The sequence below is a fragment of the Festucalex cinctus genome, chromosome 15 (assembly GCF_051991245.1).
Source record: "Festucalex cinctus isolate MCC-2025b chromosome 15, RoL_Fcin_1.0, whole genome shotgun sequence".
Classification (NCBI taxonomy): Eukaryota; Metazoa; Chordata; class Actinopteri; order Syngnathiformes; family Syngnathidae; genus Festucalex; species Festucalex cinctus.
The window spans coordinates 12482453-12504647 of NC_135425.1; the positions used below are offsets into that span (position 1 = coordinate 12482453).

At 39.5% G+C, this 22195-nt stretch overlaps 1 protein-coding gene across 5 annotated transcripts; it reads left to right on the forward strand.

The window, feature by feature from the left end:
* Positions 1-2936: 2936 nt before the first annotated feature.
* rfx3 (regulatory factor X, 3 (influences HLA class II expression)) lies at positions 2937-20874 on the forward strand. 5 transcript variants are annotated; one of them, XM_077496667.1, is made up of 17 exons: positions 2937-2951; positions 3041-3191; positions 8885-9176; positions 10081-10339; positions 11159-11233; positions 12880-13061; positions 13144-13263; positions 13347-13471; positions 13533-13648; positions 14857-14972; positions 15036-15190; positions 15280-15377; positions 15529-15678; positions 16627-16835; positions 16918-17071; positions 18422-18464; positions 18564-20874. In XM_077496667.1, exons 3-17 carry the CDS (start codon positions 8890-8892, stop codon positions 18836-18838), a joined length of 2364 nt encoding a protein of 787 aa, XP_077352793.1. In that variant the 5' UTR covers positions 2937-2951; positions 3041-3191; positions 8885-8889; the 3' UTR covers positions 18839-20874. The 5 variants fall into 5 exon arrangements, with proteins under 5 accessions (XP_077352793.1, XP_077352792.1, XP_077352795.1 ...); XM_077496669.1 differs by lacking the exon at positions 2937-2951 and having other exon boundaries at positions 2987-3191; positions 8885-8997; positions 9088-9176; XM_077496666.1 differs by lacking the exon at positions 2937-2951 and having other exon boundaries at positions 2982-3191.
* Positions 20875-22195: the final 1321 nt, after the last annotated feature.

Consider the following 22195-nt stretch of genomic DNA (forward strand, 5'->3'; position numbering starts at 1 on the left):
GATCCAGACATGGAAGAGAATTTTGGCACCAACATTTTTCAAAAATAGCATTTAACGTGTTCTTTTTTTTATGTTTTCAAGTAAAACTGGTAATAAACATCATATAATTAGTTTTGTCTACCCACGGCCAAAACAATTAGCTAGAGGATGCCACCTCCAGTAACTCACTTCTTTTCTCTCCCACTAGTCTAAAAAGGTAACTTGCAGAAGTTAGTTACGAGACAAGTTTTAATATCTTTTTTTTTCTATTAAATGGGGATGGGGTAAGTTAAAATCAGAACTTCAGAACTGTGAGTTTAGCTGCAATATTTATAAGGCCATATTTCCCAGCCCTACTGCCAAGTTATCAATATAGTAAAGTTTTGTACTTTTTTCTTTTTAATTTTACCCTTAGTTTATTTTTGTAAATAAATATCTCTATTGCTACCAAAGTAAATGGTTTAATTGTTGGTTTCTCACCTCATCTTAGTTTTAAAATTATGTACTAGTGTTACAAAGATGATTGTTGCTGCTTGTGACTGATTTGATGCTATGAAACCAGTCTGATGTTACCCTACAACCAATGGCGGAGCCAGAGGGGGGGCCGGGGTGGCACGTGCCCCTGCTGAAATGTGATTGGACCCAGCAGACGCCAAATGATTGACATATCACGGCACCGGCGCAGTGACGTCGCACGCCTGGCCGATGCAGCCTGCCAGCATTTTTTTTCAAGCAGACGCCTACTAACTGTTATGCCCCTCCTGAACAGTAGCTGGCGCTACTTACGACAAAGCATTATAATCCACCTCACTAGGAGTCTGGAGAAGGAGAATCATCTGTTTTAAGGAGCAGTCTCCTGAGTACCGAGAATGCATGTTGGCGTTTGGCTATATCATGTTTGTTTGCCTGTGAGACGTGAGTGACTGTTTAAAATAACTTTTATGTTCAGATTATGGGTGTCAAAATTGTCGCATTATTATCTCGTTAACTTAAAGTGCCTTTAACGGCACTATTTTTTTTTTTTTAACGCTCGATTAACGACCGCTCCTTATTTGGAAAGCCTCTACTCAGGGAATTCTAGTCACCACGCAGTAGAAACGTCCACATCAAAACTACCCAATAGTAATGCACTGGAGCTAAAATACAGTGTTTAAGGGGCAGAATATAGGTGGAGGAGCCATTTGGACTGTGTCTCACCACTACCACCCGTGCCTTGCTTTGAAAGAACGCACTCGGTTAGCCGTTGCGTTTGCACCAAGCACCAAGAGGCGTCCATGGGCACTCTGAAACCCCTGTGAGAGTAAAGAGCCGAATGGACGCCGTCTTGAAAGTTGGAGTGAGCACAAGCCTATTTATCTTTAAATGTGAGGCGCATTTTATTCAGCATCTCCACAAAATATCTCATCAGGGTGAAAGTGAAACTACCGATGTGTTCGCTGTAACAGTAGAGCGGCCTCAGCTGCGTCTCGCATCCGAGAACTTAACAAAAATAAACGTGTCCGACGTCATAAAAAGGAGTCACTATAACACAATTTAGCAGTAATAAATTAAATGATACTGCCTAATGTGTGGGGATTGGCGTCAAGTTGTATTTTACAATTTTAAAATGTGCAGAAACTCGCAAGTTACTTATTGTTTAAAATTACAGAGCTATTAATATGAAAAGAACACATCGGTCGTTTCTGGTTCCTATGCAGTAAAAATTCGTCATTTTACAATGCACATCCTATTTCACTTCACAAAATAAAAGCCTAGAGCGAATGCATATATTTGTGGGGACTGTGTTGTATTTTACAGTTTTAAAAATGTGCATAATTTCACAAGTTACTTCATGTTAAAAATTAGGCAGCTCCTAATATGAAAAGAGAAATGCATTGAGCTTTCACTATTGTCTTACAAATGCAATTATACCATGTTGTAGTGAGAGAAAAATGACCAAAACAAATCAGTCACGCTTTGGTTTGGTTTTACAGTACAGCACATATTTTATTTTTATTTTTTTTTAAACTTTTTTTCTTGAATTGTTATGAAATTACTCTATCAATGAATCTTTAATTTTTTTTAATTGAATTATTAGGAAATTGCTCTATCAATGACTAAAAAAAAATAAAACCATATTGAAATTGTGTGTGTGTGTGTGGGGGGGGGGGGGGGGGTACATTTTATTGTAAATGTAGGTATAAATTGAGATATAAAATGTGCAATTAATGTGTGATTAATAGTCAGTTAATTATTGAAGTAATGCGATTAATTATGATTACAAATTTTAATCCACTGACACCTCTAGTTCAGATAGATTGTTTTGGACGGACATCAAAAAGCAACGTAGTTTTGTGCAAGCTAAAAATAAGTATGTTGTTGTTGTTATGCAATACAATAGCACCCTCCAATGGTTGAAAGTTCAAACCGACACTAACTGACGTTTGCATTTACAGGTAGAAGGGGAGGATTTATTAACATGATTATTAATTAATCACATTAATAAATTATGTGGTTGTAAATGAAGTAGTAGTTGGAGTAATAAATTTATTTTTCATAGGGTGTGTGGAAAATGAAGTTTGGCACTTCGACAGGATCTTTAGTCATACTGTAATACAAATTTGCGTTATGTTCATATTATAATGTTATGTTGATAAAAGTACTGTAATTGCATGAATACAGTATCTGCATGTGCGTGCAAGTTCCTTCAAGTTAAACAGTGCTGAATTATTATTTTTTTGTACATTTTATACATTCTTAATAAACGGCACATTATGTGCAAAAATCTCCCTTGTGCTTAATATGTACTTAAATATATTTGAACATCGATAGAGACTCCGATTGAAATTAATTTTCATGAAAACAAATTTGGCATCATCTTTTGATGAAGTATCCTTGGCCCCCCCCTGGCCCCACTATTTATAAGTCTGGCTCCGCCACTGCCTACAACCACCTTTTGCTGGACTTGAGCGACACATTAAAGGGCTGCCCACGTATGTATGGAGTGTCAAATGAACAAAAAAGGCGTGTGTTGTCATTATTATTATTTCCGTGAAGTGAGAGCGAGTTAATCTCCTCCCAGTTCGCGGGGAGTTTTCTAGCAACTGTTGCCCGGTGAGGCAGCGCCATAGCCACGGTAGTCGTGGCGACTGTAACCCACCAACAACAAGCTCTCGCCTCATCATTCCCACCTCCTCCACCATCCTCATACTCACCCGCCGCTCCACAAGCAGGTTTGGAAACAACCTTTCATTTAACCCCCCTGTCACATTTGTTGCTTTGCTTCACACTCAAAAGCTTCTTGTTATTTCTTCAAGACGCGAACGCGCTGCGTGGGAGTTGTTTTTTCTTTCTTTTCTTTTTCTTTCTTTTTTTTTTGTGTCCAGCGGAGGCTCGCTCGGCTGGCTGTGTGGCTGGTAGCAGTTTTTTGCTAGCGAGGGTGCTTCTTTGTAACGTGTTAGCCTTCCTTGCTAACACCGCCTCGGTTATGTTTTTCGTGATCGTCCGCAGCGTGGAGACCGTGGGCGCAGTCCGATCGCCGGCCGGTGCGAATGCGCTTTGAGGCCACGTTTTTTGTTGGATAGACATGTTGAAATAAAAGTCGCGAGTCAGTCAGGTGCTAGCTCCGGGTTAGCCCCCCTCTCCGCCTCCCTGATGCTAGCTGGTCAGCTGGAGCAGGTGTCTCGTCTCCCCCCAACCCCACTCCAATCACAATGCCTGTATCGGGAAGATATGTGATCAGAATTTCCTATTAAACTACAACAGCCACGCCGGAGGAAGGTGTTGTGTTTTTTTTAAGAAGGGGTTTCTCCGTGTCTATAATCGCTAAGCCATTACTTTCCCTTTTGTCTTAAGGGGTGGGAAAGGCGAGAGCAGCAGCGCTAGCTCTTCCACCTGCCTGTCCCTCTTTGTGGTTTCGGAAGCTGATAAGTTGGCTGATAACACGAGGGTAGTTTACGTGTCATTTACAATTCTTATTTATTTATTTTTTTTTCTTTAGGTAGGTTACAAAAAGCAGCACCTGCCCGTTTGATGACGCTATGGCTTTTTTAGTTGACGTCCATGCTTAATTTAAAAGATATTTATGTTTGACTTAGGGAGTGACAAAATATTGATAGCGTTGCATGTCGTGTATCGACACAGCATCAATATATTTAGAATACTGTTACCATCTTGTACAAATCAAGTTTTGCCTTTATCCTTAATGTCCAATGAACAAATTTGACAACATTTTATGGTAAAATTTGTCATTTTTGTTGTCAGATACTTGTCTGTATAATGATATCATTAAAATACCTGACAATGTTGATGTGGAGCAAGGTCCTCCAAATCCGGTCTTCCATAGCCCATATCCAGCCTGTTTTACATGTTTCCCGCCTCCAACACACCTGAATCAAATGATAAGCTCATCTGCAGAAGCTTAACGATCCTAATTATTTGATTCAGGTGTGTCTGAGGAGGGAGGAGGTAGAAAACAGGTTGGATGGGGACTCTTGATGACTGGAATTGGAGACCTTGAGTTGTGGAGTCTGATGGAGGACAAGGGTCAATTTGGAACTGTTGTATTAAACTTAGGGGATGGCAAAATAACATTATTGCCACGTATCGTATTGATACAGTGTCAAATGTTTATCACTAGTGTCGTGTGAAAAGGTTTTTCCATTTTATTTTATTTTTTTAAATTGTTTTTATTACTGCAATAGCTACAAAGCATCAAATTGACATCTATTGCGTTTAACGAATCCTTACTCTGGTTTTCTTAACAGCAACAGTTTTCTGCTGTTGTTTGGGGTCTCTTTTACCAGCTGCTGCTGCCTATTTCCTATCAGGGGAGAGTGGGAGCAGGTGAGTGAGGCTGGGGGCTTGTTGGTTGCGACAGGTGATACCACCTTGATGTACTTGAACGCATCTCAAAAAGACCTGCAAGGTCTGCAAGACGTAACGACCGCATAAAAGCCGAGGCAATTAGATTAAAGTAGGACGGTAGTAAATAATACAAACGTATTGATCTGTTGGCATTTGCAACCAAAAATGGGTCGTGACAAGAAACCACCCACCCCCCTTACCGGTCCCTTTCCTTCTTTTCCCTGTTTAGAGACACACAGACACAATTTTGAGGACTGCTAGTTATCAGCTCATGTTACCTCTTACCTGTCATCTGGCGGGGCAGGAATAGCGTCGTGCCACCTGTCGCCCGGATCCTGTTGCATTTCCAATCACGAAGAGAGGGGGCTGATTAATTCAATTATGCAGCCATCCATTTTCATGGCTCAGCAGAATGCGGCTTGCATTCGGTTTGCTTTCCGCTACAACCCAAGCAGACAGATATGTTAGGATGTCAGTGAAGGTGGAGACCGTCTTCGGGCCTGAAGTCTCATCTGCCAGTTTAAGATGACGAGGATCTTATGACCATGAGTCAGGATTTGTTTTTTTTATCATGTGACATTTCTATTTGCAGAATGTTTAAATGGAAGCGTTGGATTATTTATGTAGCACTGACTTTTTTTTTTTTAAACTGAAATCTTACAGTGAAACAGTATTAGTGCCACATTGAAAAATGTCCATCAATTATCCAAACCTTTTGTCCTCACGAGGGATATGGGGGGAAAACATGTTACATATTGTTATTGAAAAAAATAAATAATAGCTTTGCCCAAGTTAGATTTGAACATTTTCTGTGGCACATTATTTTGGTGACAGCAAGTTAAAAATTACTTGGGCAATTAGGAATTAGACTAACAATAATGATACAAGAAAATGATCACAATATTCATATAAAAAAGTTCCAATATTACAAGAAAATAAATTATATATATATATATATATTTTTTTTTTTTACAAATTCTGATCAAATTACTACGTTATTGTAAAATATTTACACTACAGAAATTAAGTCAGAATATATTACAAGACTATTCGCAATATCCAGATTTAATTATAATTGTTACTTAACATATTAACTTGATTTTTTTTTTTTTTTCAATTAATGAATCAGATTACAAAAAATAATTTCCATCCCTTCAAAAACAGGACATTATTTCATATTGACATAAATGAACATTAACATAAGTTATTGTGATTAAGTTACTGGTTTTGTCTGTAACGTGTCAGAAAATAGGGAAAAAAGTTGATCATTGATTATTTTGATTAGACAAAAAGATCAGTCTGTTTTCATTGAGGACAACAGAATAACAGATTAGTTGTCAATTTGTCGAGTACCTCTATACTACAACAAGAAAATTCTCAACATTTTTGTAATTATTTTATAATTATAGCTTTATTGAAAAGAAAAAAAGGTGAAAAAAAACTTGTATATTTTATTATTATTAAAATAAAGTAATATTATGTTCATGATATTAAGGAGAAACTATTATGTCATTCTTGAAAAATTAACCAGGAGCTCAAGTCGTAATTTTTAAATAGTAATAATATTGCAATTGTACTATCACGAATTGGCTTCTCCTCTTTCCCTGCATTGCTGTCACCAGATCCCCACCTCGCCTTGGGTTAAAGTTGTTCAACTGCTCCAAAAAGTCATGACTCAGTCGAGCTAACTTGTTTAAAAAAAAAAAAAGTACCTCGGTGAGCATTTTCTCAAAGGGGGAACCTCGCACTTGTCGTCATTGTCACGTTAGCGAGAGGAACAGAAATGGGCGTGCGGGTGCAGGGCACAAAAATGTTGCCCTCCTCGCTCTCTTTTGTTCCTGTGTGTCTTTGTAGGGCTTGCTCTTGCTCGGCGGAGCACAGCGTTTAAGTGGGCCACGAGGGAATGTGCCTGAATGGTGAGGCAGAAGGTGTGTTTTGTGTGTGTGCGTGTGTGTGTGGAGGGGGTTGGGGTGAGGCAATCGGGGAATTTAGTTGTGTGATGCAGGGGTTCTTTTTTTTTTTTTTTGGTTCAAAAATTGCATAATCTTCTAATCTTCTTAGCATCAGCCTGCCAACTAGAGATGTCACATTGATTGATTCATGGACAACTCGCCAGTTATCAAATTAATCACAAACTAATTTACTAACAATAGAGTACACAGGTGGGCAAAGTAGGGCCCGGGGGCCACCTCGGACCTGCTCACAGTATCTTAATGGCCCTCACAGTGACCAGGAATGACTCTAGCAACTCTTTTCCCCCCCCAAAAAAGGACCAGCAGAAATAACAACAGTGGTTTGAATGTTCTTATTTCCTAGGTGGTGGAGAAAAGCACATTTAGCACACATTTCGGCTTCAACTCTAAATATTAAATTGCTGTTGTCCTCCATGATTGCAGACTAATTATCTAACAGATTTAACTCGGTATATCTTTATAAAGTAGTTGAGGATACATAGTCGGCTATTAATTTTCCTGCTTTTCTGCACCTCGGTGCAGAGATTGACTCGGCTTTTTATTTCAACTTGGAGGTCAGTCGCCCGAACTGCTAGCGCGAGGGAAAGCTCAAAAAGACGCCCACAGAAAAAGGCCCAGTGTGATACGGAAGATAAAGGGACGAAGCAGGCTGTCCTCGGAGAGGGTGGAAGCTGTAAGGAAACCCGGCTTAATTAACCAAGAGAGGTTTGTTCATGGAAACCGTGATAGGGAGGAGCCCCCCGCAACCCCAGGAGACGATGGCTCTGTCATAGTCTTACTACTAAATACTACTCTATTACTAACTCGCAATCACAAATGATCACCGAGCTGCATTCTAACAAGTTGTTAGCAGGATTTTCCTCAGCCAAGCGACGTTTTCCAACGCGCAGATTGACAAAGCAATGAGGAGCCGCGTCTATTTGGAGTTTGTTACATATTAACCGGCTTTATGGCCGCTGACCTGGAGACGTGACCATGCGCCGCTGATGCATGAGCTGCTCGGTACATTGAGTTTCACTCGGCATAGAACAGGTGCCATCGATTCCGCCAAGACGGATGAGCCTGTTATGGGGCCTCGGCATGGTTTGACCAGCCGGGCAATTTCGGTTACAAATATTTCACATCCTGTCGTTTGAGTTAGGGTTGCTCCATCAATTAGGTAATAATTGAAATCACGATTAGGACGACCATTTGTTTATTGGTGCAAACCAAGAAAATGTTTAAACGTGAAAAATATTAAGAGAAATACATTTCTTTGAAACACTATAATTATACAAGTTTATTTTGGCCCAAAAAAGATTTATGAAATTAGTTATTTTAAAATAAAAAAAATAAAAAAGTACAAATATACACATTGAAACAACTCTAAATTAGTATTAATAATCTTTTTTTTATTATTATTATTTCCGATTGTGGAGTGTAATAATTGAAATTGTAATTGAATTTGGATTAATTGCACAGCCCTAGTCTGAGTATCAAGGCCAACCAGCCTTTTTTTGTGGCTGGGGCTGCTCGATTATGAAGAAAATATTAATCACAATTATTTTTGGTAATAATTTAAGTCACGATTAGGACGATCATTTATTTTTTGGTAATGTAAAGGTCAAGTAAAATGCTTAAACGTAAAATATTTACAATTCTTTGAAACACTAATTATGCAAGTTCATTTTAGATTAAACAAAATATATAAAATTAGTTATAAAAAAACAAAAAACAAAACTGCAATTGTATACATTTAAAGAACTCCAACAACTCAAAAATAGTATTAATAATCTTTTGTCTTTTTGACGATTATGCTGATTTTGTCATTGTGGAGTGTAATAATTGAAATTGTACTTGAATTTCAATTAATTGCACGGCAATATTTGTGGCCTTCCAGTAATAAGAAAGCCAAATTGTAAAAATTGAATAATTAGCCAGTCAGAGCTTTTAAAAGGTCACATATAGAAAATGGGCGCCAGCCATCTTCATGAACTCGTTCACTGCTATTGACAACTATAGACGTCAAAGATCAATTTTAACGGGGCTGCTGGTGGGTTAAAAACACTGTTTCAATAATCATAATAAATTGTTTTTTGTGTTCTTAGGCGCCATGCAGACCCCTGAAGCAGGCGCTGACTCCACCTCCACCGTCCCTATTCAGACCACCGTGCCTGTCCAGCCAGCCGGCTCCACCCAGCAGCTGCCTGTCCAGCAACAGGTCGCGCCGTCACCCTCACGTACGACAGCGCCGCTCATTAGCGCCAGGATCTTTACCGTCTTTTTTTCCTTTTTGGCAATTGCATTCCAGACACAGACAGTTCAACAGGTTCAGCATGTTTACCCAGCGCAGGTGCAGTACGTGGAAGAAAACAGTGGCGTTTACACCAACGGCAACATGTGAGTCAGGCCTCCACCCCTGCGCGCTCATGCACGCACACACACACATATGCACGGGCCATTCGTTCATGTCACCGGCACATGGTGGTGGAGGCGAAGCGCGCGCTTGTGCTTCACTTCGCGCAGTCACCTGAACATGACCACAAGTAGGCCTCCTGTTTTTTTTTTTTGAAGTGCTGCGGTTAAGACCGCGTCTCCCTGGGGGGCTTGTCAAGGCGGTGCTGTTAAGCAGCTGAGCCGTCAGTACATGTTCAGACAACAAGACGTGCGCGCACAGAGACACTAGTGGCTTTGGGCAATGCCTACAAACACTAAATCACAGTAGTAAAAAAATAAAAAAAATAAAAAAATAAAAACTGCTCGATCTGGGACAGATTAGAGAAAAGTGGCCCAATGAGCATTTATATTACCAAGAGTCTTGCAAAATTTTTCTTCCCTGAATTTGGTTTATCAAAAACCTTTTTTATTTTTTATTAATTTTAAAATTGATTTCCTGACTTATTCATCGGCCGAGCTGTTTAATTGATCGATATTAGCACTTTCGAAATCGTTAAAAATAGATATATTTGCAATTCTTTAAATATACACATTTAACACATTACAATATAAGATAAAGACCCCCCCCCAAAAAAAATAAAATAAAAATCGCCAAAAGTTGCCTGACAAAATCGTCAAAAAAAAAAAAAAGCCTGATTAGTGATTTTTTTTTCTTTCAAATTCGTCAAAAAATTGCCTTTGTGATTTTTTTTTTTCCAAAATCGGCAACAAAAATATCCCTAGTAAAAAAACAAAAACAATTTTACCTATTTTTATCCTATTAATAATGATCCTATTTAATAATTTTTTGTACAACTAAAATGTGACCCTTACAAAAATCCCTCACAATAGCCATCTTCCCAAACAGAAGAACCTACTCGTACCAGGAGCCACAGTTGTACAGCCAGAACAGCGGCGGGAGCTACTTCGACACGCAAGGGAGCTCGTCCCAAGTGTCCACGGTGGTCACCTCCCATGGGATGGCCAATAACGGCGGCGGGGGCAACGGCGCCATGAGCATGGGCCTGGCGGGGGGTCAGTTAATTGGCAGCGGTTCCGGTGCCTACCTCATGGACAACGCCGGCGCCCAACCTGCTGCCCAGACTGCACGGACCTCCCCAGCGACTGTGAGTGGTCCGATCATCTCCTGAATATTCGCAGTTCACTATTAGCAAATGGACGTCATCACCGCCGCCCCCTGTTGGCGATTAGTTTCCAATCAGGAAAATTAATCAGCACTCTTCGTCATCAATGAATGGTTGCCAGTCCGTGAAAAACGGTCCCAGGTGGATAAAAGGTTGGGGACCAGCTTCCTTTTTCCTCCTTAGCAACCGGAAATTTTAGTACACTGCCGGTTATGGCGTTACGGTTATGCGACAGTAACCCCAAATATGGAAAAAGCTTATCAAAATGAGAAGACGAATTAATCGTTATGCAATTTGTACATGTGTTTTTGTATTGTGCATGTGGAAATTGTAATAGTCAGATGTGTCACAATGGAATCTGGAAAGTTTGGTCGTGTGCAAACATTCTGTTATTACATTGCCAATTGGATCCCTTTCAGCTTCCTTTAGTGTTGTAACTAAGCAAATCTAGAAACAAGTTCATCCCAATGAGTCGTGTTGTTGTTGAAAAGTTCATTTATTTCAGGAGTTCCAAATAGGAAATCATGAAATATTTTATTCAGATTTTTTTTTAACTAACTACTGAAATAACTCGAGTTTTCCACCATTCCTATTTATTATGTTGCACCTGAATTTATTTTAGTTCTGCTCTGCTTGGGTTTACCAGCGCTTGCTCTGTGGTCTTTCCTATTTCTTTATTTTAGCCGCCGGCTATTAACTGTTCATTTATGCATTTTGTTTTATTTTAACCTTCCTGTCTATTTTTGTTTTTGTTTCCCTCCTCTTACATTTTGTTGTCCTGTGCTTGATGGTTTTTGTCAGATTGAAATGGCGATTGAGACGCTCCAAAAATCTGAGGGTTTATCCAGTCAGAGAAGCTCGCTGCTCAACAGCCATGTAAGTTGCAACGCTGTGCCTTCCGCTTTGGACTTTGTCCTGTGCTGAACTTGCTCGCTCTCACTCTCTCTCGCTTTCCTGCCACTCTCAGCTCCACATCCAATTTAGTTCGCCGCTTGTCTCTTTTGCTCACTGGTGTTGAGGTTAAATTCTCGTTTTTTGATCAAACTGGTGCTTTACTGTATTTTTGTGTGGAGTGAAACGAGTCCTTGAGTAATTTGAGTACCTCAATTAAAAAAAAAAAAAAAAAAAAAAAAAAATGCTTGAGGATTTTTTTTGCTTAGGGTATCCTGGCTCGACTCGTCTTACTAACTAGAGAGACAAAGCCCAGTTTACATCACAAACTTGCCACCAACATCAACACGTCAAAGTTCTGCCGCTAGTTAAACATGCTAAGATTGTTAGCGGCTAATGGCTAGCAGCTAGCTGCTGAGATGAGGCCGCTAAGAGCGCAATAAAGCTGCCAAGAGCCTTCAGACTACTTTTTAAATACATTTTAATAGGTGAAAATGATTCTACACTTGACAAACTGACAGAGTTTCAGTTCTTACTGATTTTTTTTTTTTTTAAACAAACCAGGCTAACTCAAATGTGCCATTTTAGCCATCAAAATCAGTACTGTGGTTCTGACGTCACTTCATCCCATACTCCGTAATGATTCTAGTGAAAACCAATGGGTTATTCATTATCAAGTGAAATTTGTTTGGGTTTTTTCTGTATTTGTAATTGTTCGTAAACCAAGGGAGAAAAATATAATTATCCAAATACTAGGGGTGTGAATTGCCTAGTACCTGACGATTCGATTCGTATCACGATTCACAGGTCACGATTCGATTCGATACCGATTAATCCCGATACGAATGGTCACGATTCGATACCGATTAATCCCGATACGAATTTATAAGTCGATTGTTGCGATTTTTTTCCATTCAAATTTAGAAAATACTATCAGTAAATTTGTACATGTACACTGTAAGATTTGTATGAATATATTTATCTAAAACTTGAGGCTTATAACCGTAAGCCACTGTACACAAACAGTTTGCAATCTGTTTCACATTTGAACAGCATTAAAATAAAAATATTAAGGCTTAATGTGCCGTTCATATAACATTCTTCCATGCTCAAGGTGTGAATCCTTAAAAAAAAAAATCAAAAAAAAAAATCGATTCTGCCGATTATTGAATCGATTCGAGAATCGCGCGATGTAGTATCGCGATATATCGCCGAATCGATTTTTTTTTTTTAACACCCCTACCAAATACTAAGATTTTCAGTCGGAGGTCCGAATACCAAAATATTTGATAGCTGCAGATCTAGTTATTACCCCTGCTCAGTAATTATAGTGAATCGCTACCTGTTTACAGTTTGCTATTGACATACTTACCTTTTTTTCCCCCTGTGGAACCTTCATCTTTTGCGTGATTTAGTGGGCCTTCAGTAACAAAGATGCCACCAGATGGCGCCAAAGCCCTGAGAACAAGGAAAGTAGTCATTTGTGATACATCTTGACTGAGAGACTCAGAAAAAAAAATTTATATTACTAGAGGCTAATGTAAAAAGAACTGGGATGTCACTTACCATGCATTTTGTCAGTATTCCCAAGCGTCCGGTGTAAATCAACGTTTGTGCGTCTTTCCCCGCAGCTGCAGTGGCTGCTGGACAACTATGAAACCGCCGAGGGCGTGAGTCTCCCGCGATCCACCCTCTACAATCACTACCTGCGCCACTGCCAGGAACAGAAGCTGGACCCCGTAAACGCAGCGTCCTTCGGCAAACTCATCCGCTCCATCTTCATGGGACTGCGCACGAGGCGCCTCGGGACAAGGTCGGCCCTCGCCGGGGTTTTTGACATGGTTCTTGTCATGTGTGTGTGTGTGAGAGAGAGACATTCTGTTTGTGTCTCTCAGGGGGAACTCCAAATATCATTACTACGGTATACGTGTGAAGCCCGACTCGCCGCTCAACAGACTCCAAGAGGACATGCAGTACATGGCCCTCAGACAGCAGCCCGTTCAACAGAAACAGAGGTCAAGCGGGGGGTCACGCGGACTGATTTCATCATTTTTTATTTTTTTTTTACGAAAAACTGACGTGTGTCCCGCCGTTTCAGGTTCAAACCGGTGCAGAAGTTTGACACCAGCCCCACAGAGAACTACTCGGGTGGGGGCCACAACCAGCCGGGGGCGGCAGAGCAGACCGTCATCGCACAGAGTCAGCACCACCAGCAGTTCTTAGGTCAGTCGCCGTGTTGAATCCCATACAGCGGAAAGCCATTTAACGGTCACTATGACAACAGATGCATCACGGGCACTCCCCGACTTTGCCGAGCTGGACCTGGGGCAGAGCAACCCGGAGAACATCAGCACAGAGGACGTCAAGGCTCTCCAATCACTTTACAGGGAGCACTGTGAGGTACATTTTGATTTTAAGATACCGTAACAGGTGGATGTTGCCATGTTCCCGTTCTCATAACTTGTCATCATCATATGAGTTTGCACTGCTCTGTTTAATTCCGCAGCATCTTCTTTCCTTTAGTTTAGTTCGAGTTTATTGATTAGCAAATACCAATATCGGTATAAAGGATAGACCAAATATGGGCCTGGTTGATGTTCAGCATTTTGTTGAATATAGTCATCGCCCTTTTGGGTTTAAAAAAAAAAAAAAAAAAAGAAAGGCGGCTGATAAATAATTTTAAATCTGTGTTGACTTGAGCGAACTATTAACATTTTCTGTTTATTTTCTAACTCTCTACACCTTTTGTTTTTGTTAGAAATTAAAACTAAGATGAGTGAAATTTTAACATTTCGGATATTTTGAAATTTTGGAAAACTTTATTTACGGTAATAAAGAATAGGGAGCTATTTAATTTTTAAGTTTAGATTTCACTTTTGAGGACATGCTGCTGACCCACTTTTTTTTTTTTACTAGAATTTAAAAACAAAGATGTCCATCATCCAAGAGACAAAATAAATAAATTTAAAAATAAATTTGGGTTTGTTGTTCAATAAACATGCTTAAAGTCATCTCAATAAAGTCAGATTAAATTTTTCCCAATATTTTCCCCGTAGAGTTAAAGTATTGCTCCAAATATCTGTTATCAGCCTCCTTGACTTCTAATAATCGGTATCGTTATCAGCCCTGCAAAAAAAAAAAAACAGTTTATCTTGAATCGGTATCAGGCAGATACATGTCATTTTTTTCAAGGTATTGAGCGTGCAACGGCAGTCGATACTGGCTGATACTGTGTAGACATTAATTTTATGCATTTTTAAGGAAAATATTTATATTGGGATATATAGGTCTTTCTTTAAAAAATTGTCAGTTTTTTGGGGAGGAAATTTTACATATCAATGTCACATACACTCACACCAAGCACTGAGTGTCTCCAAACTAAAAGCAATAAACACACAATGAAATATGGCCACGATCCACACTGTGAAAAGGTTGTGCGTGTTTACTCAAAGATCATTTTTTAAATGCCAACTGCTGGCATTTAGAATGTTCTCATCATAAAGTTTGCGAAAATCACTATCAAGTTGTACGTTTTTAAACCATGCCTTCATATCCATCAATACCTTATTGAAGCGTCGACTCGAGTAAGTTCCTGATTCTGTTCTCAGGCCATCCTGGACGTGGTCATCAACCTGCAGTTTAGTCTCATCGAGAAGCTTTGGCAAACCTTCTGGCGTTATACTCCGTCCGACTCTGTAGAGGGCGCCACAATAACAGAAAACAGGTGAGGACTTGGCTGGTGTCACTCCAAAGCGTCTCTCTGACGGCGTTTATGTCCGACACGCAGCGGCATAAGCGAGATTGAAGCCCGACTCCCGCAGGCGCGGCTGCTGGCGCTGTGCCGACACGAAGCCGTGCTCAAGTGGATGAGCACCTGCGACCATCTGATGTACCAGGCCCTTGTGGAGATCCTCATCCCTGATGTCCTGAGACCCATTCCCAGTGAGACACGAGTCGCACAACCGAACGCTCGGAAACGGAGCGCTCTGGCAATGTTGTTATTAAAATGGTCCTTTGTTTGTCTTTGACAGGTGCCTTGACTCAAGCCATTCGCAATTTTGCCAAAAGCCTGGAAAGTTGGCTCAATAATGCCATGAATGCGATTCCGCAGAGGATGATCCAGACCAAGGTGTTGATAGTATTCCACTCTGGTTCTGGAGGTGGCTCTAATGCTTTATACGGATGAAAAATAAGTTTTGTAGTTTTTGAGCGTAGGAAAAAAATGAGGATTGTCGTGTGTATAAACAACCAGTTTGTCTGTGTGTTGTCTTTATCATTAGGTTGCCGCTGTTAGTGCCTTTGCGCAAACATTACGCAGATACACATCTCTGAACCATCTGGCTCAAGCGGCGCGCGCCGTCTTGCAGAACACGTCGCAGATCAACCAGATGCTGAGCGACCTCAACCGTGTCGACTTTGCCAACGTGCAGGTCAGTGACGTGAAGGTTTTAAAATAGTTTGTGGTTTTTCCATTTTGGTTAGTTTATTTATTTATTTATTTTTACTTTTGTTGTTTCATTTTTGTTTTTCAATTCAATTTGTTTTAATTACTTTTTACTGCAGGTTAGGTTTTATTTTTCCAGAATGCTTTGTTTTAGTTGTTTTTTTTAAAATTAGTTTTACTATTTTTTTTACAGTATTTTATATATTTGTAATATATAGAGGTGCAATGATTTAATCGATTATCAAATTAACAGATTTTTTAAAATGTATTTTTTTTTTTATTATTATTTTTTAATAATCAATAAATGGTTTAGATATCACTTAATTTAAAATTGTCCAAATGCACCGGAATTTCAGCAACTCATCAGTAAATATTCTACTATTTTGTAGTCCTTCATCAAAGTGGTTGAACCAAAATAAAACATTTGTTTTTACTTTGGAAAAACAATGATTGACATTTTAGCATCTTTAAACTAGTCACTGAATCATTTGTAAAAAGGGATAGAAATTTAAAGGTTTAAATCTTGTTCATTGGTTAATCGAAAAAAATAATTGATAGATCAATTAATCAATCAATTACTAAGATAATTGTTAGTTGCGGCCTTAATTTGAAGTATCACGCGAGTGCAAGATTTAAAAAAAATAAAAAAATAAAAAAAAAGTCAACCACAATCCTTTTTCCGGAAGGACAAACAGCAATGTTGAAATAGAATTGACATGAACCCCGAAAGCTCATGTAAATTATTAATTGATAAATGAGAAAATGAATAACATTTTCAGTATAATTATAGTTTTGAGCTTTTAATTGAATTATAGATTTAATTTCATTTACAGATTTATTTTTTTTTTTTCTATTTTACATTACGTTATTTTCCTTTAACTATAATTGGTTCGGAGCCTCGGGGAATTAACGCCCAAGCGTTGTGTCTGTACAGGAGCAAGCATCGTGGGTGTGCCAGTGCGAGGAGGGCACGGTTCAGCACTTGGAGCAGGACTTCAAGGCGACCCTCCAGCAGCAAAGCTCCCTGGAGCAGTGGGCGGCCTGGCTGGACAACGTGGTCATGCAAGTACTCAAGCCCTACGAGCAGCGGCCCACCTTCCCCAAGGCAGCCCGGCAGTTCCTACTCAAGTGGTCCTTCTACAGGTGAGCAAACGTACAGACTGACGCGCGGCCCGTTAGCCCGAGAAAGAAGCCGTTTATATTAGTTTGGTTTCCTCCGTGTCAGTTCGATGGTCATCCGGGACCTTACCCTGCGCAGTGCTGCAAGCTTCGGTTCTTTTCACCTGATCCGCCTGCTCTACGACGAGTACATGTTCTACCTGGTGGAGCATCGGGTGGCCCAAGCCACTGGAGAGACTCCCATCGGTGTCATGGGCGAGGTATGCCGTTAGGTTTTAAGACATCTGGAAGGACACGACAAAAGTTATACAGTGTTCCCTCGTTTATTGGATGTTATCGGTTTAGCGGGTGTTGCGTTACAAAAACCCGGCTGTTTTACTGGATTTTGACTGATTTTGCAAGGCACACAGAATATTGTAATCTATTGCTATAAAAACATGGAACCCACCAAAAGAAATCTTAGTCTCTTCTGTCATCAGGAAAAAAAAAAAAAAAAGTATGTTTGTATCTTGTTTCCGTTTAGGAGCAATTAGCATTAGAATATAGCTAAGTTTCATCATTATTCACAAACCTGTTGAAAAAGAACTTGCCCTGGCTGATTTCTTATACTCTGCTACCACATATTATATAACTACTTTAAGCGACCTCTTCAGATCAGAAGCTGCATCAAAGCCTTCTGTATGATACGGCATAAAATAAACATATAAATACGTTTTTGGGAGTGAAGGACAAAGTATTACAAAATGTATACGTTTTTGGGGTTGACTGAGTTAAAAAAAAAAAATTTTTTGTTTTTTACTTATACAGCACAAAATATATTTTCATTTATTATGTTTTTTCGTTTTGGTATGATTTTTAATTTATTATGAATGCTTTTTTTTATTCATCATTTGATTTTTTTTTTTTTTCATTTAGTCATTTTTTCCTCATTAAAAGTAAGTTTATAATTTACTTATTATACAGCACAGTATATATTTTCTATCTCCGGAATGCAATGTCATGGATCAACGGGACAGACACCGCTGGAAAGGTCCCGTCGAGACAAATCTGCGGATACCCGTATGTCCCCCGTCGGACGTAGGGTTCAAGAGATATGGCCGCGCAAAAAACAAAAACAAAAATTAACAAACCAAAAAGCACGTTTAATTAAAAAAAATAAAATAAAAAATAAAAAAAAGAAAATCCGCGAAACAGGCCACGAAAGATGAAGCCGCGATAAACGAGGGAACACCGTATTGGATATAGTTGATTTTTAAATCTAAGGCTAAAAATTAGGGCTGCTCGATTATGAAGAAAATATTCATCACAAATTAATTATATTGGTAATAGATCATTATTTTTTGGTACAAAATAAGAAAATAACGTAAATTATTTTAAGACAAATAAAAAAAAAATTGAAACACTAATTATGCAAGTTCCTTTTGGATGAAACAAAATGTATTAAATTGATTTAAAAAATAAAATTTAAAAAAGGTTGCAAAAGAATACGTTTAAACAACAACTCAAAATGACTATTATAATAATCTTTTTTTTTTTTTTTACGTTTATGCTGATTTTGTAATTGTGTAGTGTTATAATCACAGCCCTGCTAAAAACGATTTTCTTTTCAGTTTGACAGCCTGAACAACCTGTCGCTCGCAAACATCGATAAAGGTACGTGCTTCCGGCATTAGCTGAGGTTCACGCAAGTCTTAACTTTCAAGTTTCAAGCAAGCTTCAAACTTGAAACCAATTGTTCTCCTCCCTCCCCAGATGAGACGAGCGGCATGGACAGCGATTTAGACGAGGAGGCGGAGGAATCCGGGGAGCCTCTGGCCAAGCGCGAGAAGTCGGAGCACGAGGTGATCCAGGTGATCCAGGTGGGCGCCCTGGAGGACGGCTCCCACCCGGTGGTGGGCGTGGTCCAGCCCAGCGTCCTGCACTCGCTGCCGCAGCCCCCGCAGGACCGCGGCGAGCACATCCCGACCCCCTCCGCCCCCGCCATCCGCCACTGCGGCGCCACGGGCAACACCTACGCCTCCGTTTGACGGCAACGTCCGACATAGCTGTCAGTCCGTCCGTCTGTCTGTCTGTCTGTCCGCAATCGGGTCCCACACTGGCTGGATGCGGCCTTTCCCGTGTCTGTTCCGAATGCTGCGTCCTCCCTGAAGTCTTGTCGGGAGGAATTTGAATCACAGGGTCTCACGAAAATCGACTTTCTACTACTGATGTCTACGAGCTGAAAGGCGGCCCAACTGTATATAGATTGACTTGAAAGTAGGACAACCCAAAAAGTCATGGTGCTATCATTGTCTTCTGTTAATTAAACTAGAATACGCTATCTTGATGTTTCCCCAACCTTTATTGAGCCAGGGCGTAGACACTACTCCTCAAAAGTTGGGCATATTCAGCTTTCGGATGAAACTTCAGGATGAACCTGAAAAGTTGCCGCTATACCGCGGCCATATAGCGTATTTTATATGTTTTGCACAAGTGAATAATTCTAATTGAAGCAGGAAATTGATTAAATGCCTGTTATGAATGCTGCGCAAAAAAATAGTAAATTCCGTGAAGGTCAAATGAACTTAACCACTAAAGTTCATCGTGCATTTTGGGATCATCCTGAAATTTCACCCGTGAACCCAATTCAGTGGACCAGCAAATTCACCAACTCATCGGGCTTATTTACATTTTTTTTTTTTTTTTTACCCAATTACGCTCCTTTTTTCGCGCTTTTTTTTTTTTTTTAATGAAAAAAATGTTGGCAATTAGAATGGAACGTCAATACTTAACACATTTTTGCTACAGGCATTTTTTATAGAAACCCCTCTTATTTATGTTTTTTTATGGCTGATCACTTGTATTTATTTTCTAAAAATAAATAAAAACATGGATCATCAATACTTTTTTGCTATTTGCATTATATGCAGAAACCCCTACTTGCATTTTTTTTTTTTTTTTTTTTCCCTGGAGAAGCGCATTGAGCAATTGTAAGGGAGCCCATTTTCGCTCTAAGCATTTTTTGCTGAATTTACGCTGTTCGTCGCTTATTCACATTGTTTCGACAGTATCACCCTTATTCGAGGAAACCACTGTTATTTGTATTTTTTACTCACTAAGTTGTTTATTTACACTTTTTTCTCCCCAGTCCTGTTTTTTGGCATTTTTCCAATCCAATGCCACTTAGTCACAGAATGCCCCAGTTACGCTTTTTTTTTCTTTCTTTTAAATATTTTTAATTGTCAGCAGTTATACGGGAGCGTCGGTTCCAGGCAGATTTTTGCAATCCCCGAGACTGGGAGGTCCACTCTATGACCAACTTTTTTTTGGAGTAGTGTACTTGACATTTGAATAATCTCTTAGCACACTACCACACAAAACTGCCCTCCCCACAAAACAGGTTACACAAGTTACCTATGTATCTTGTGTATTTAATTGGTCTGCCCATCACTATACATCGTTGGCACAGATAGACAGATCTAAGATATAATTCTTGGAACAATTAGGTGTACCGTCATTTGTCACGGCACGCTGCGTTTAGGAATGACTGACTTATCGCAACTATTTTCAAACGATTGTATGTAGCCGTATGTGCGGAGTTTGACCAGCGGTAGCCTTGTGCCACAAGCTGCATCGAAAAAAAAAAAAAAAAAAAAAATCACCCCCGCCTTCTCTCTCCCATGCCCCCTTGAGGAATATGTGCGCTGCTGCTACTCTTGTAAATAGAAGCGATACCGTTTGGATGACTCGGCTGTACAAAGTAATCCCCCAACCCAAACCACACCCTCGCCGCTAACCTATTATGCACTCGGAACGTAACGTTTGCCTTTGTCCACGTAATCACAAAATCAGCCGACTGGACACATCAAACCCCCTCCCTGATTTTTGCAGTTTTCTGTTTCAATCAAATCTCTTGTGAAGGACCAAAAAAATAATAATTAATATAAATAAAAACGAGGCAGCTGAGGGCGAGCCAATAGTTGTGCCATGTTACAGAGCAGAAGGAATGTCAGGGATTTCATGTACCTCGGCTTTATCACAGTGCCTTATCCTTACATAAAGCTCTTCGCAGAGTCCGCGCATCCCCCTCGCCCCCACCTCCTCTTTTTTTTTTTTTTGGTTGGTCTAGTTTGGCCGCACCCTGTCCACAGAGAAGGCTTTTGGATTTGGACTGTTCAGACCGACGGGAGTCTGCCACAGACGCGGCCTTTTGCTTTGGTTCAGATTAGCGCCGCTAAGCTTTTTAATTCTCTCAATCGCATCACGCTGGTTAGCCTTTCGCTCCTTTTCCAGCTCCTTTTGCCAGCCCTGATCCTGTTCCTGATGTCTTTTGGAGTCCGTTATTTCCTACATTTGTATGTCTCCATTCCTTCCATATTCTTACTTACATAAACATACATTAAAGGGATACTTGACTCACTGAACCATTTTTAGCAGTAAAAAGTTAGTATTTCATCCAGAATAAATTCAACAACTTGTTTTTCCACATACAATTAATACCTTTAAAAACTAAGTTTTCCACTTGCTGTCGACTGCAGATGACATCACCTGTGCTGAGGAAGTAGGTAACGACCAATCATGGCTGAGCTGTTTTCTAGGTTTGGTTAGCAAACTGAGCTATGATTGGTCGTTACCTACTTCCTCAGCACAGATGATGTCATCTTCACTCGACAGCAAGTGGAAAAATGTGTTTTTAAAAGGTATTAATTCTACATGAAGAATAATTAAGTTATCAAATTCATTATGGACAAAACTTTTTACTGTTGAAAATGTCTCTGAGTCAAGTATCGCTTTAAGATTCAGTTACTGGTTTGTTCTGTAATGTACAAAAATGTTATTTTGCAAAGCACACTCTGAAAAGAGAATTGTTGAACCAATTTAAGATTACAAATTAAATTTTTTACCATCTGAAAAAAAAATCACTTCAATCGGTGACACAATTGCATTGAGTTAGTCAAAAGTGAATATTATTAAGTGTAATTAGTTGAGTTCATTAAACTTAATATAATTAAATTAATCCAAAGTCACTCCAATCCAAAGTATTAAGTTTAATGAACTCATAATTAATTAAACTTAATATATTCACTTTGGACTAATTTAATTCAGTCGTGTGTTACCGATTGAAGTAATTTTAAGTTAAGTTGGTCAACAATTCAATTTGTAATCTTAAATTGGTTCAACAATTCTCTTTTTGGAGTGTAAAAGCCGATATTTGCAAATGTCTTACTTTGAAAACCCACAGAGCTAATCATTGTGCTGTCACGGATGAGTACAGAAACCTGAGAATATTTGCTGGTGAAATGCCTGGCAAAAAAAAAAAAAAAAAAAAGGAAATGATTAATTGCTAAATTTTGAAGTCGATGGATCGATATCTGCATTCACCACCTCTACCCTCATCCTCACTA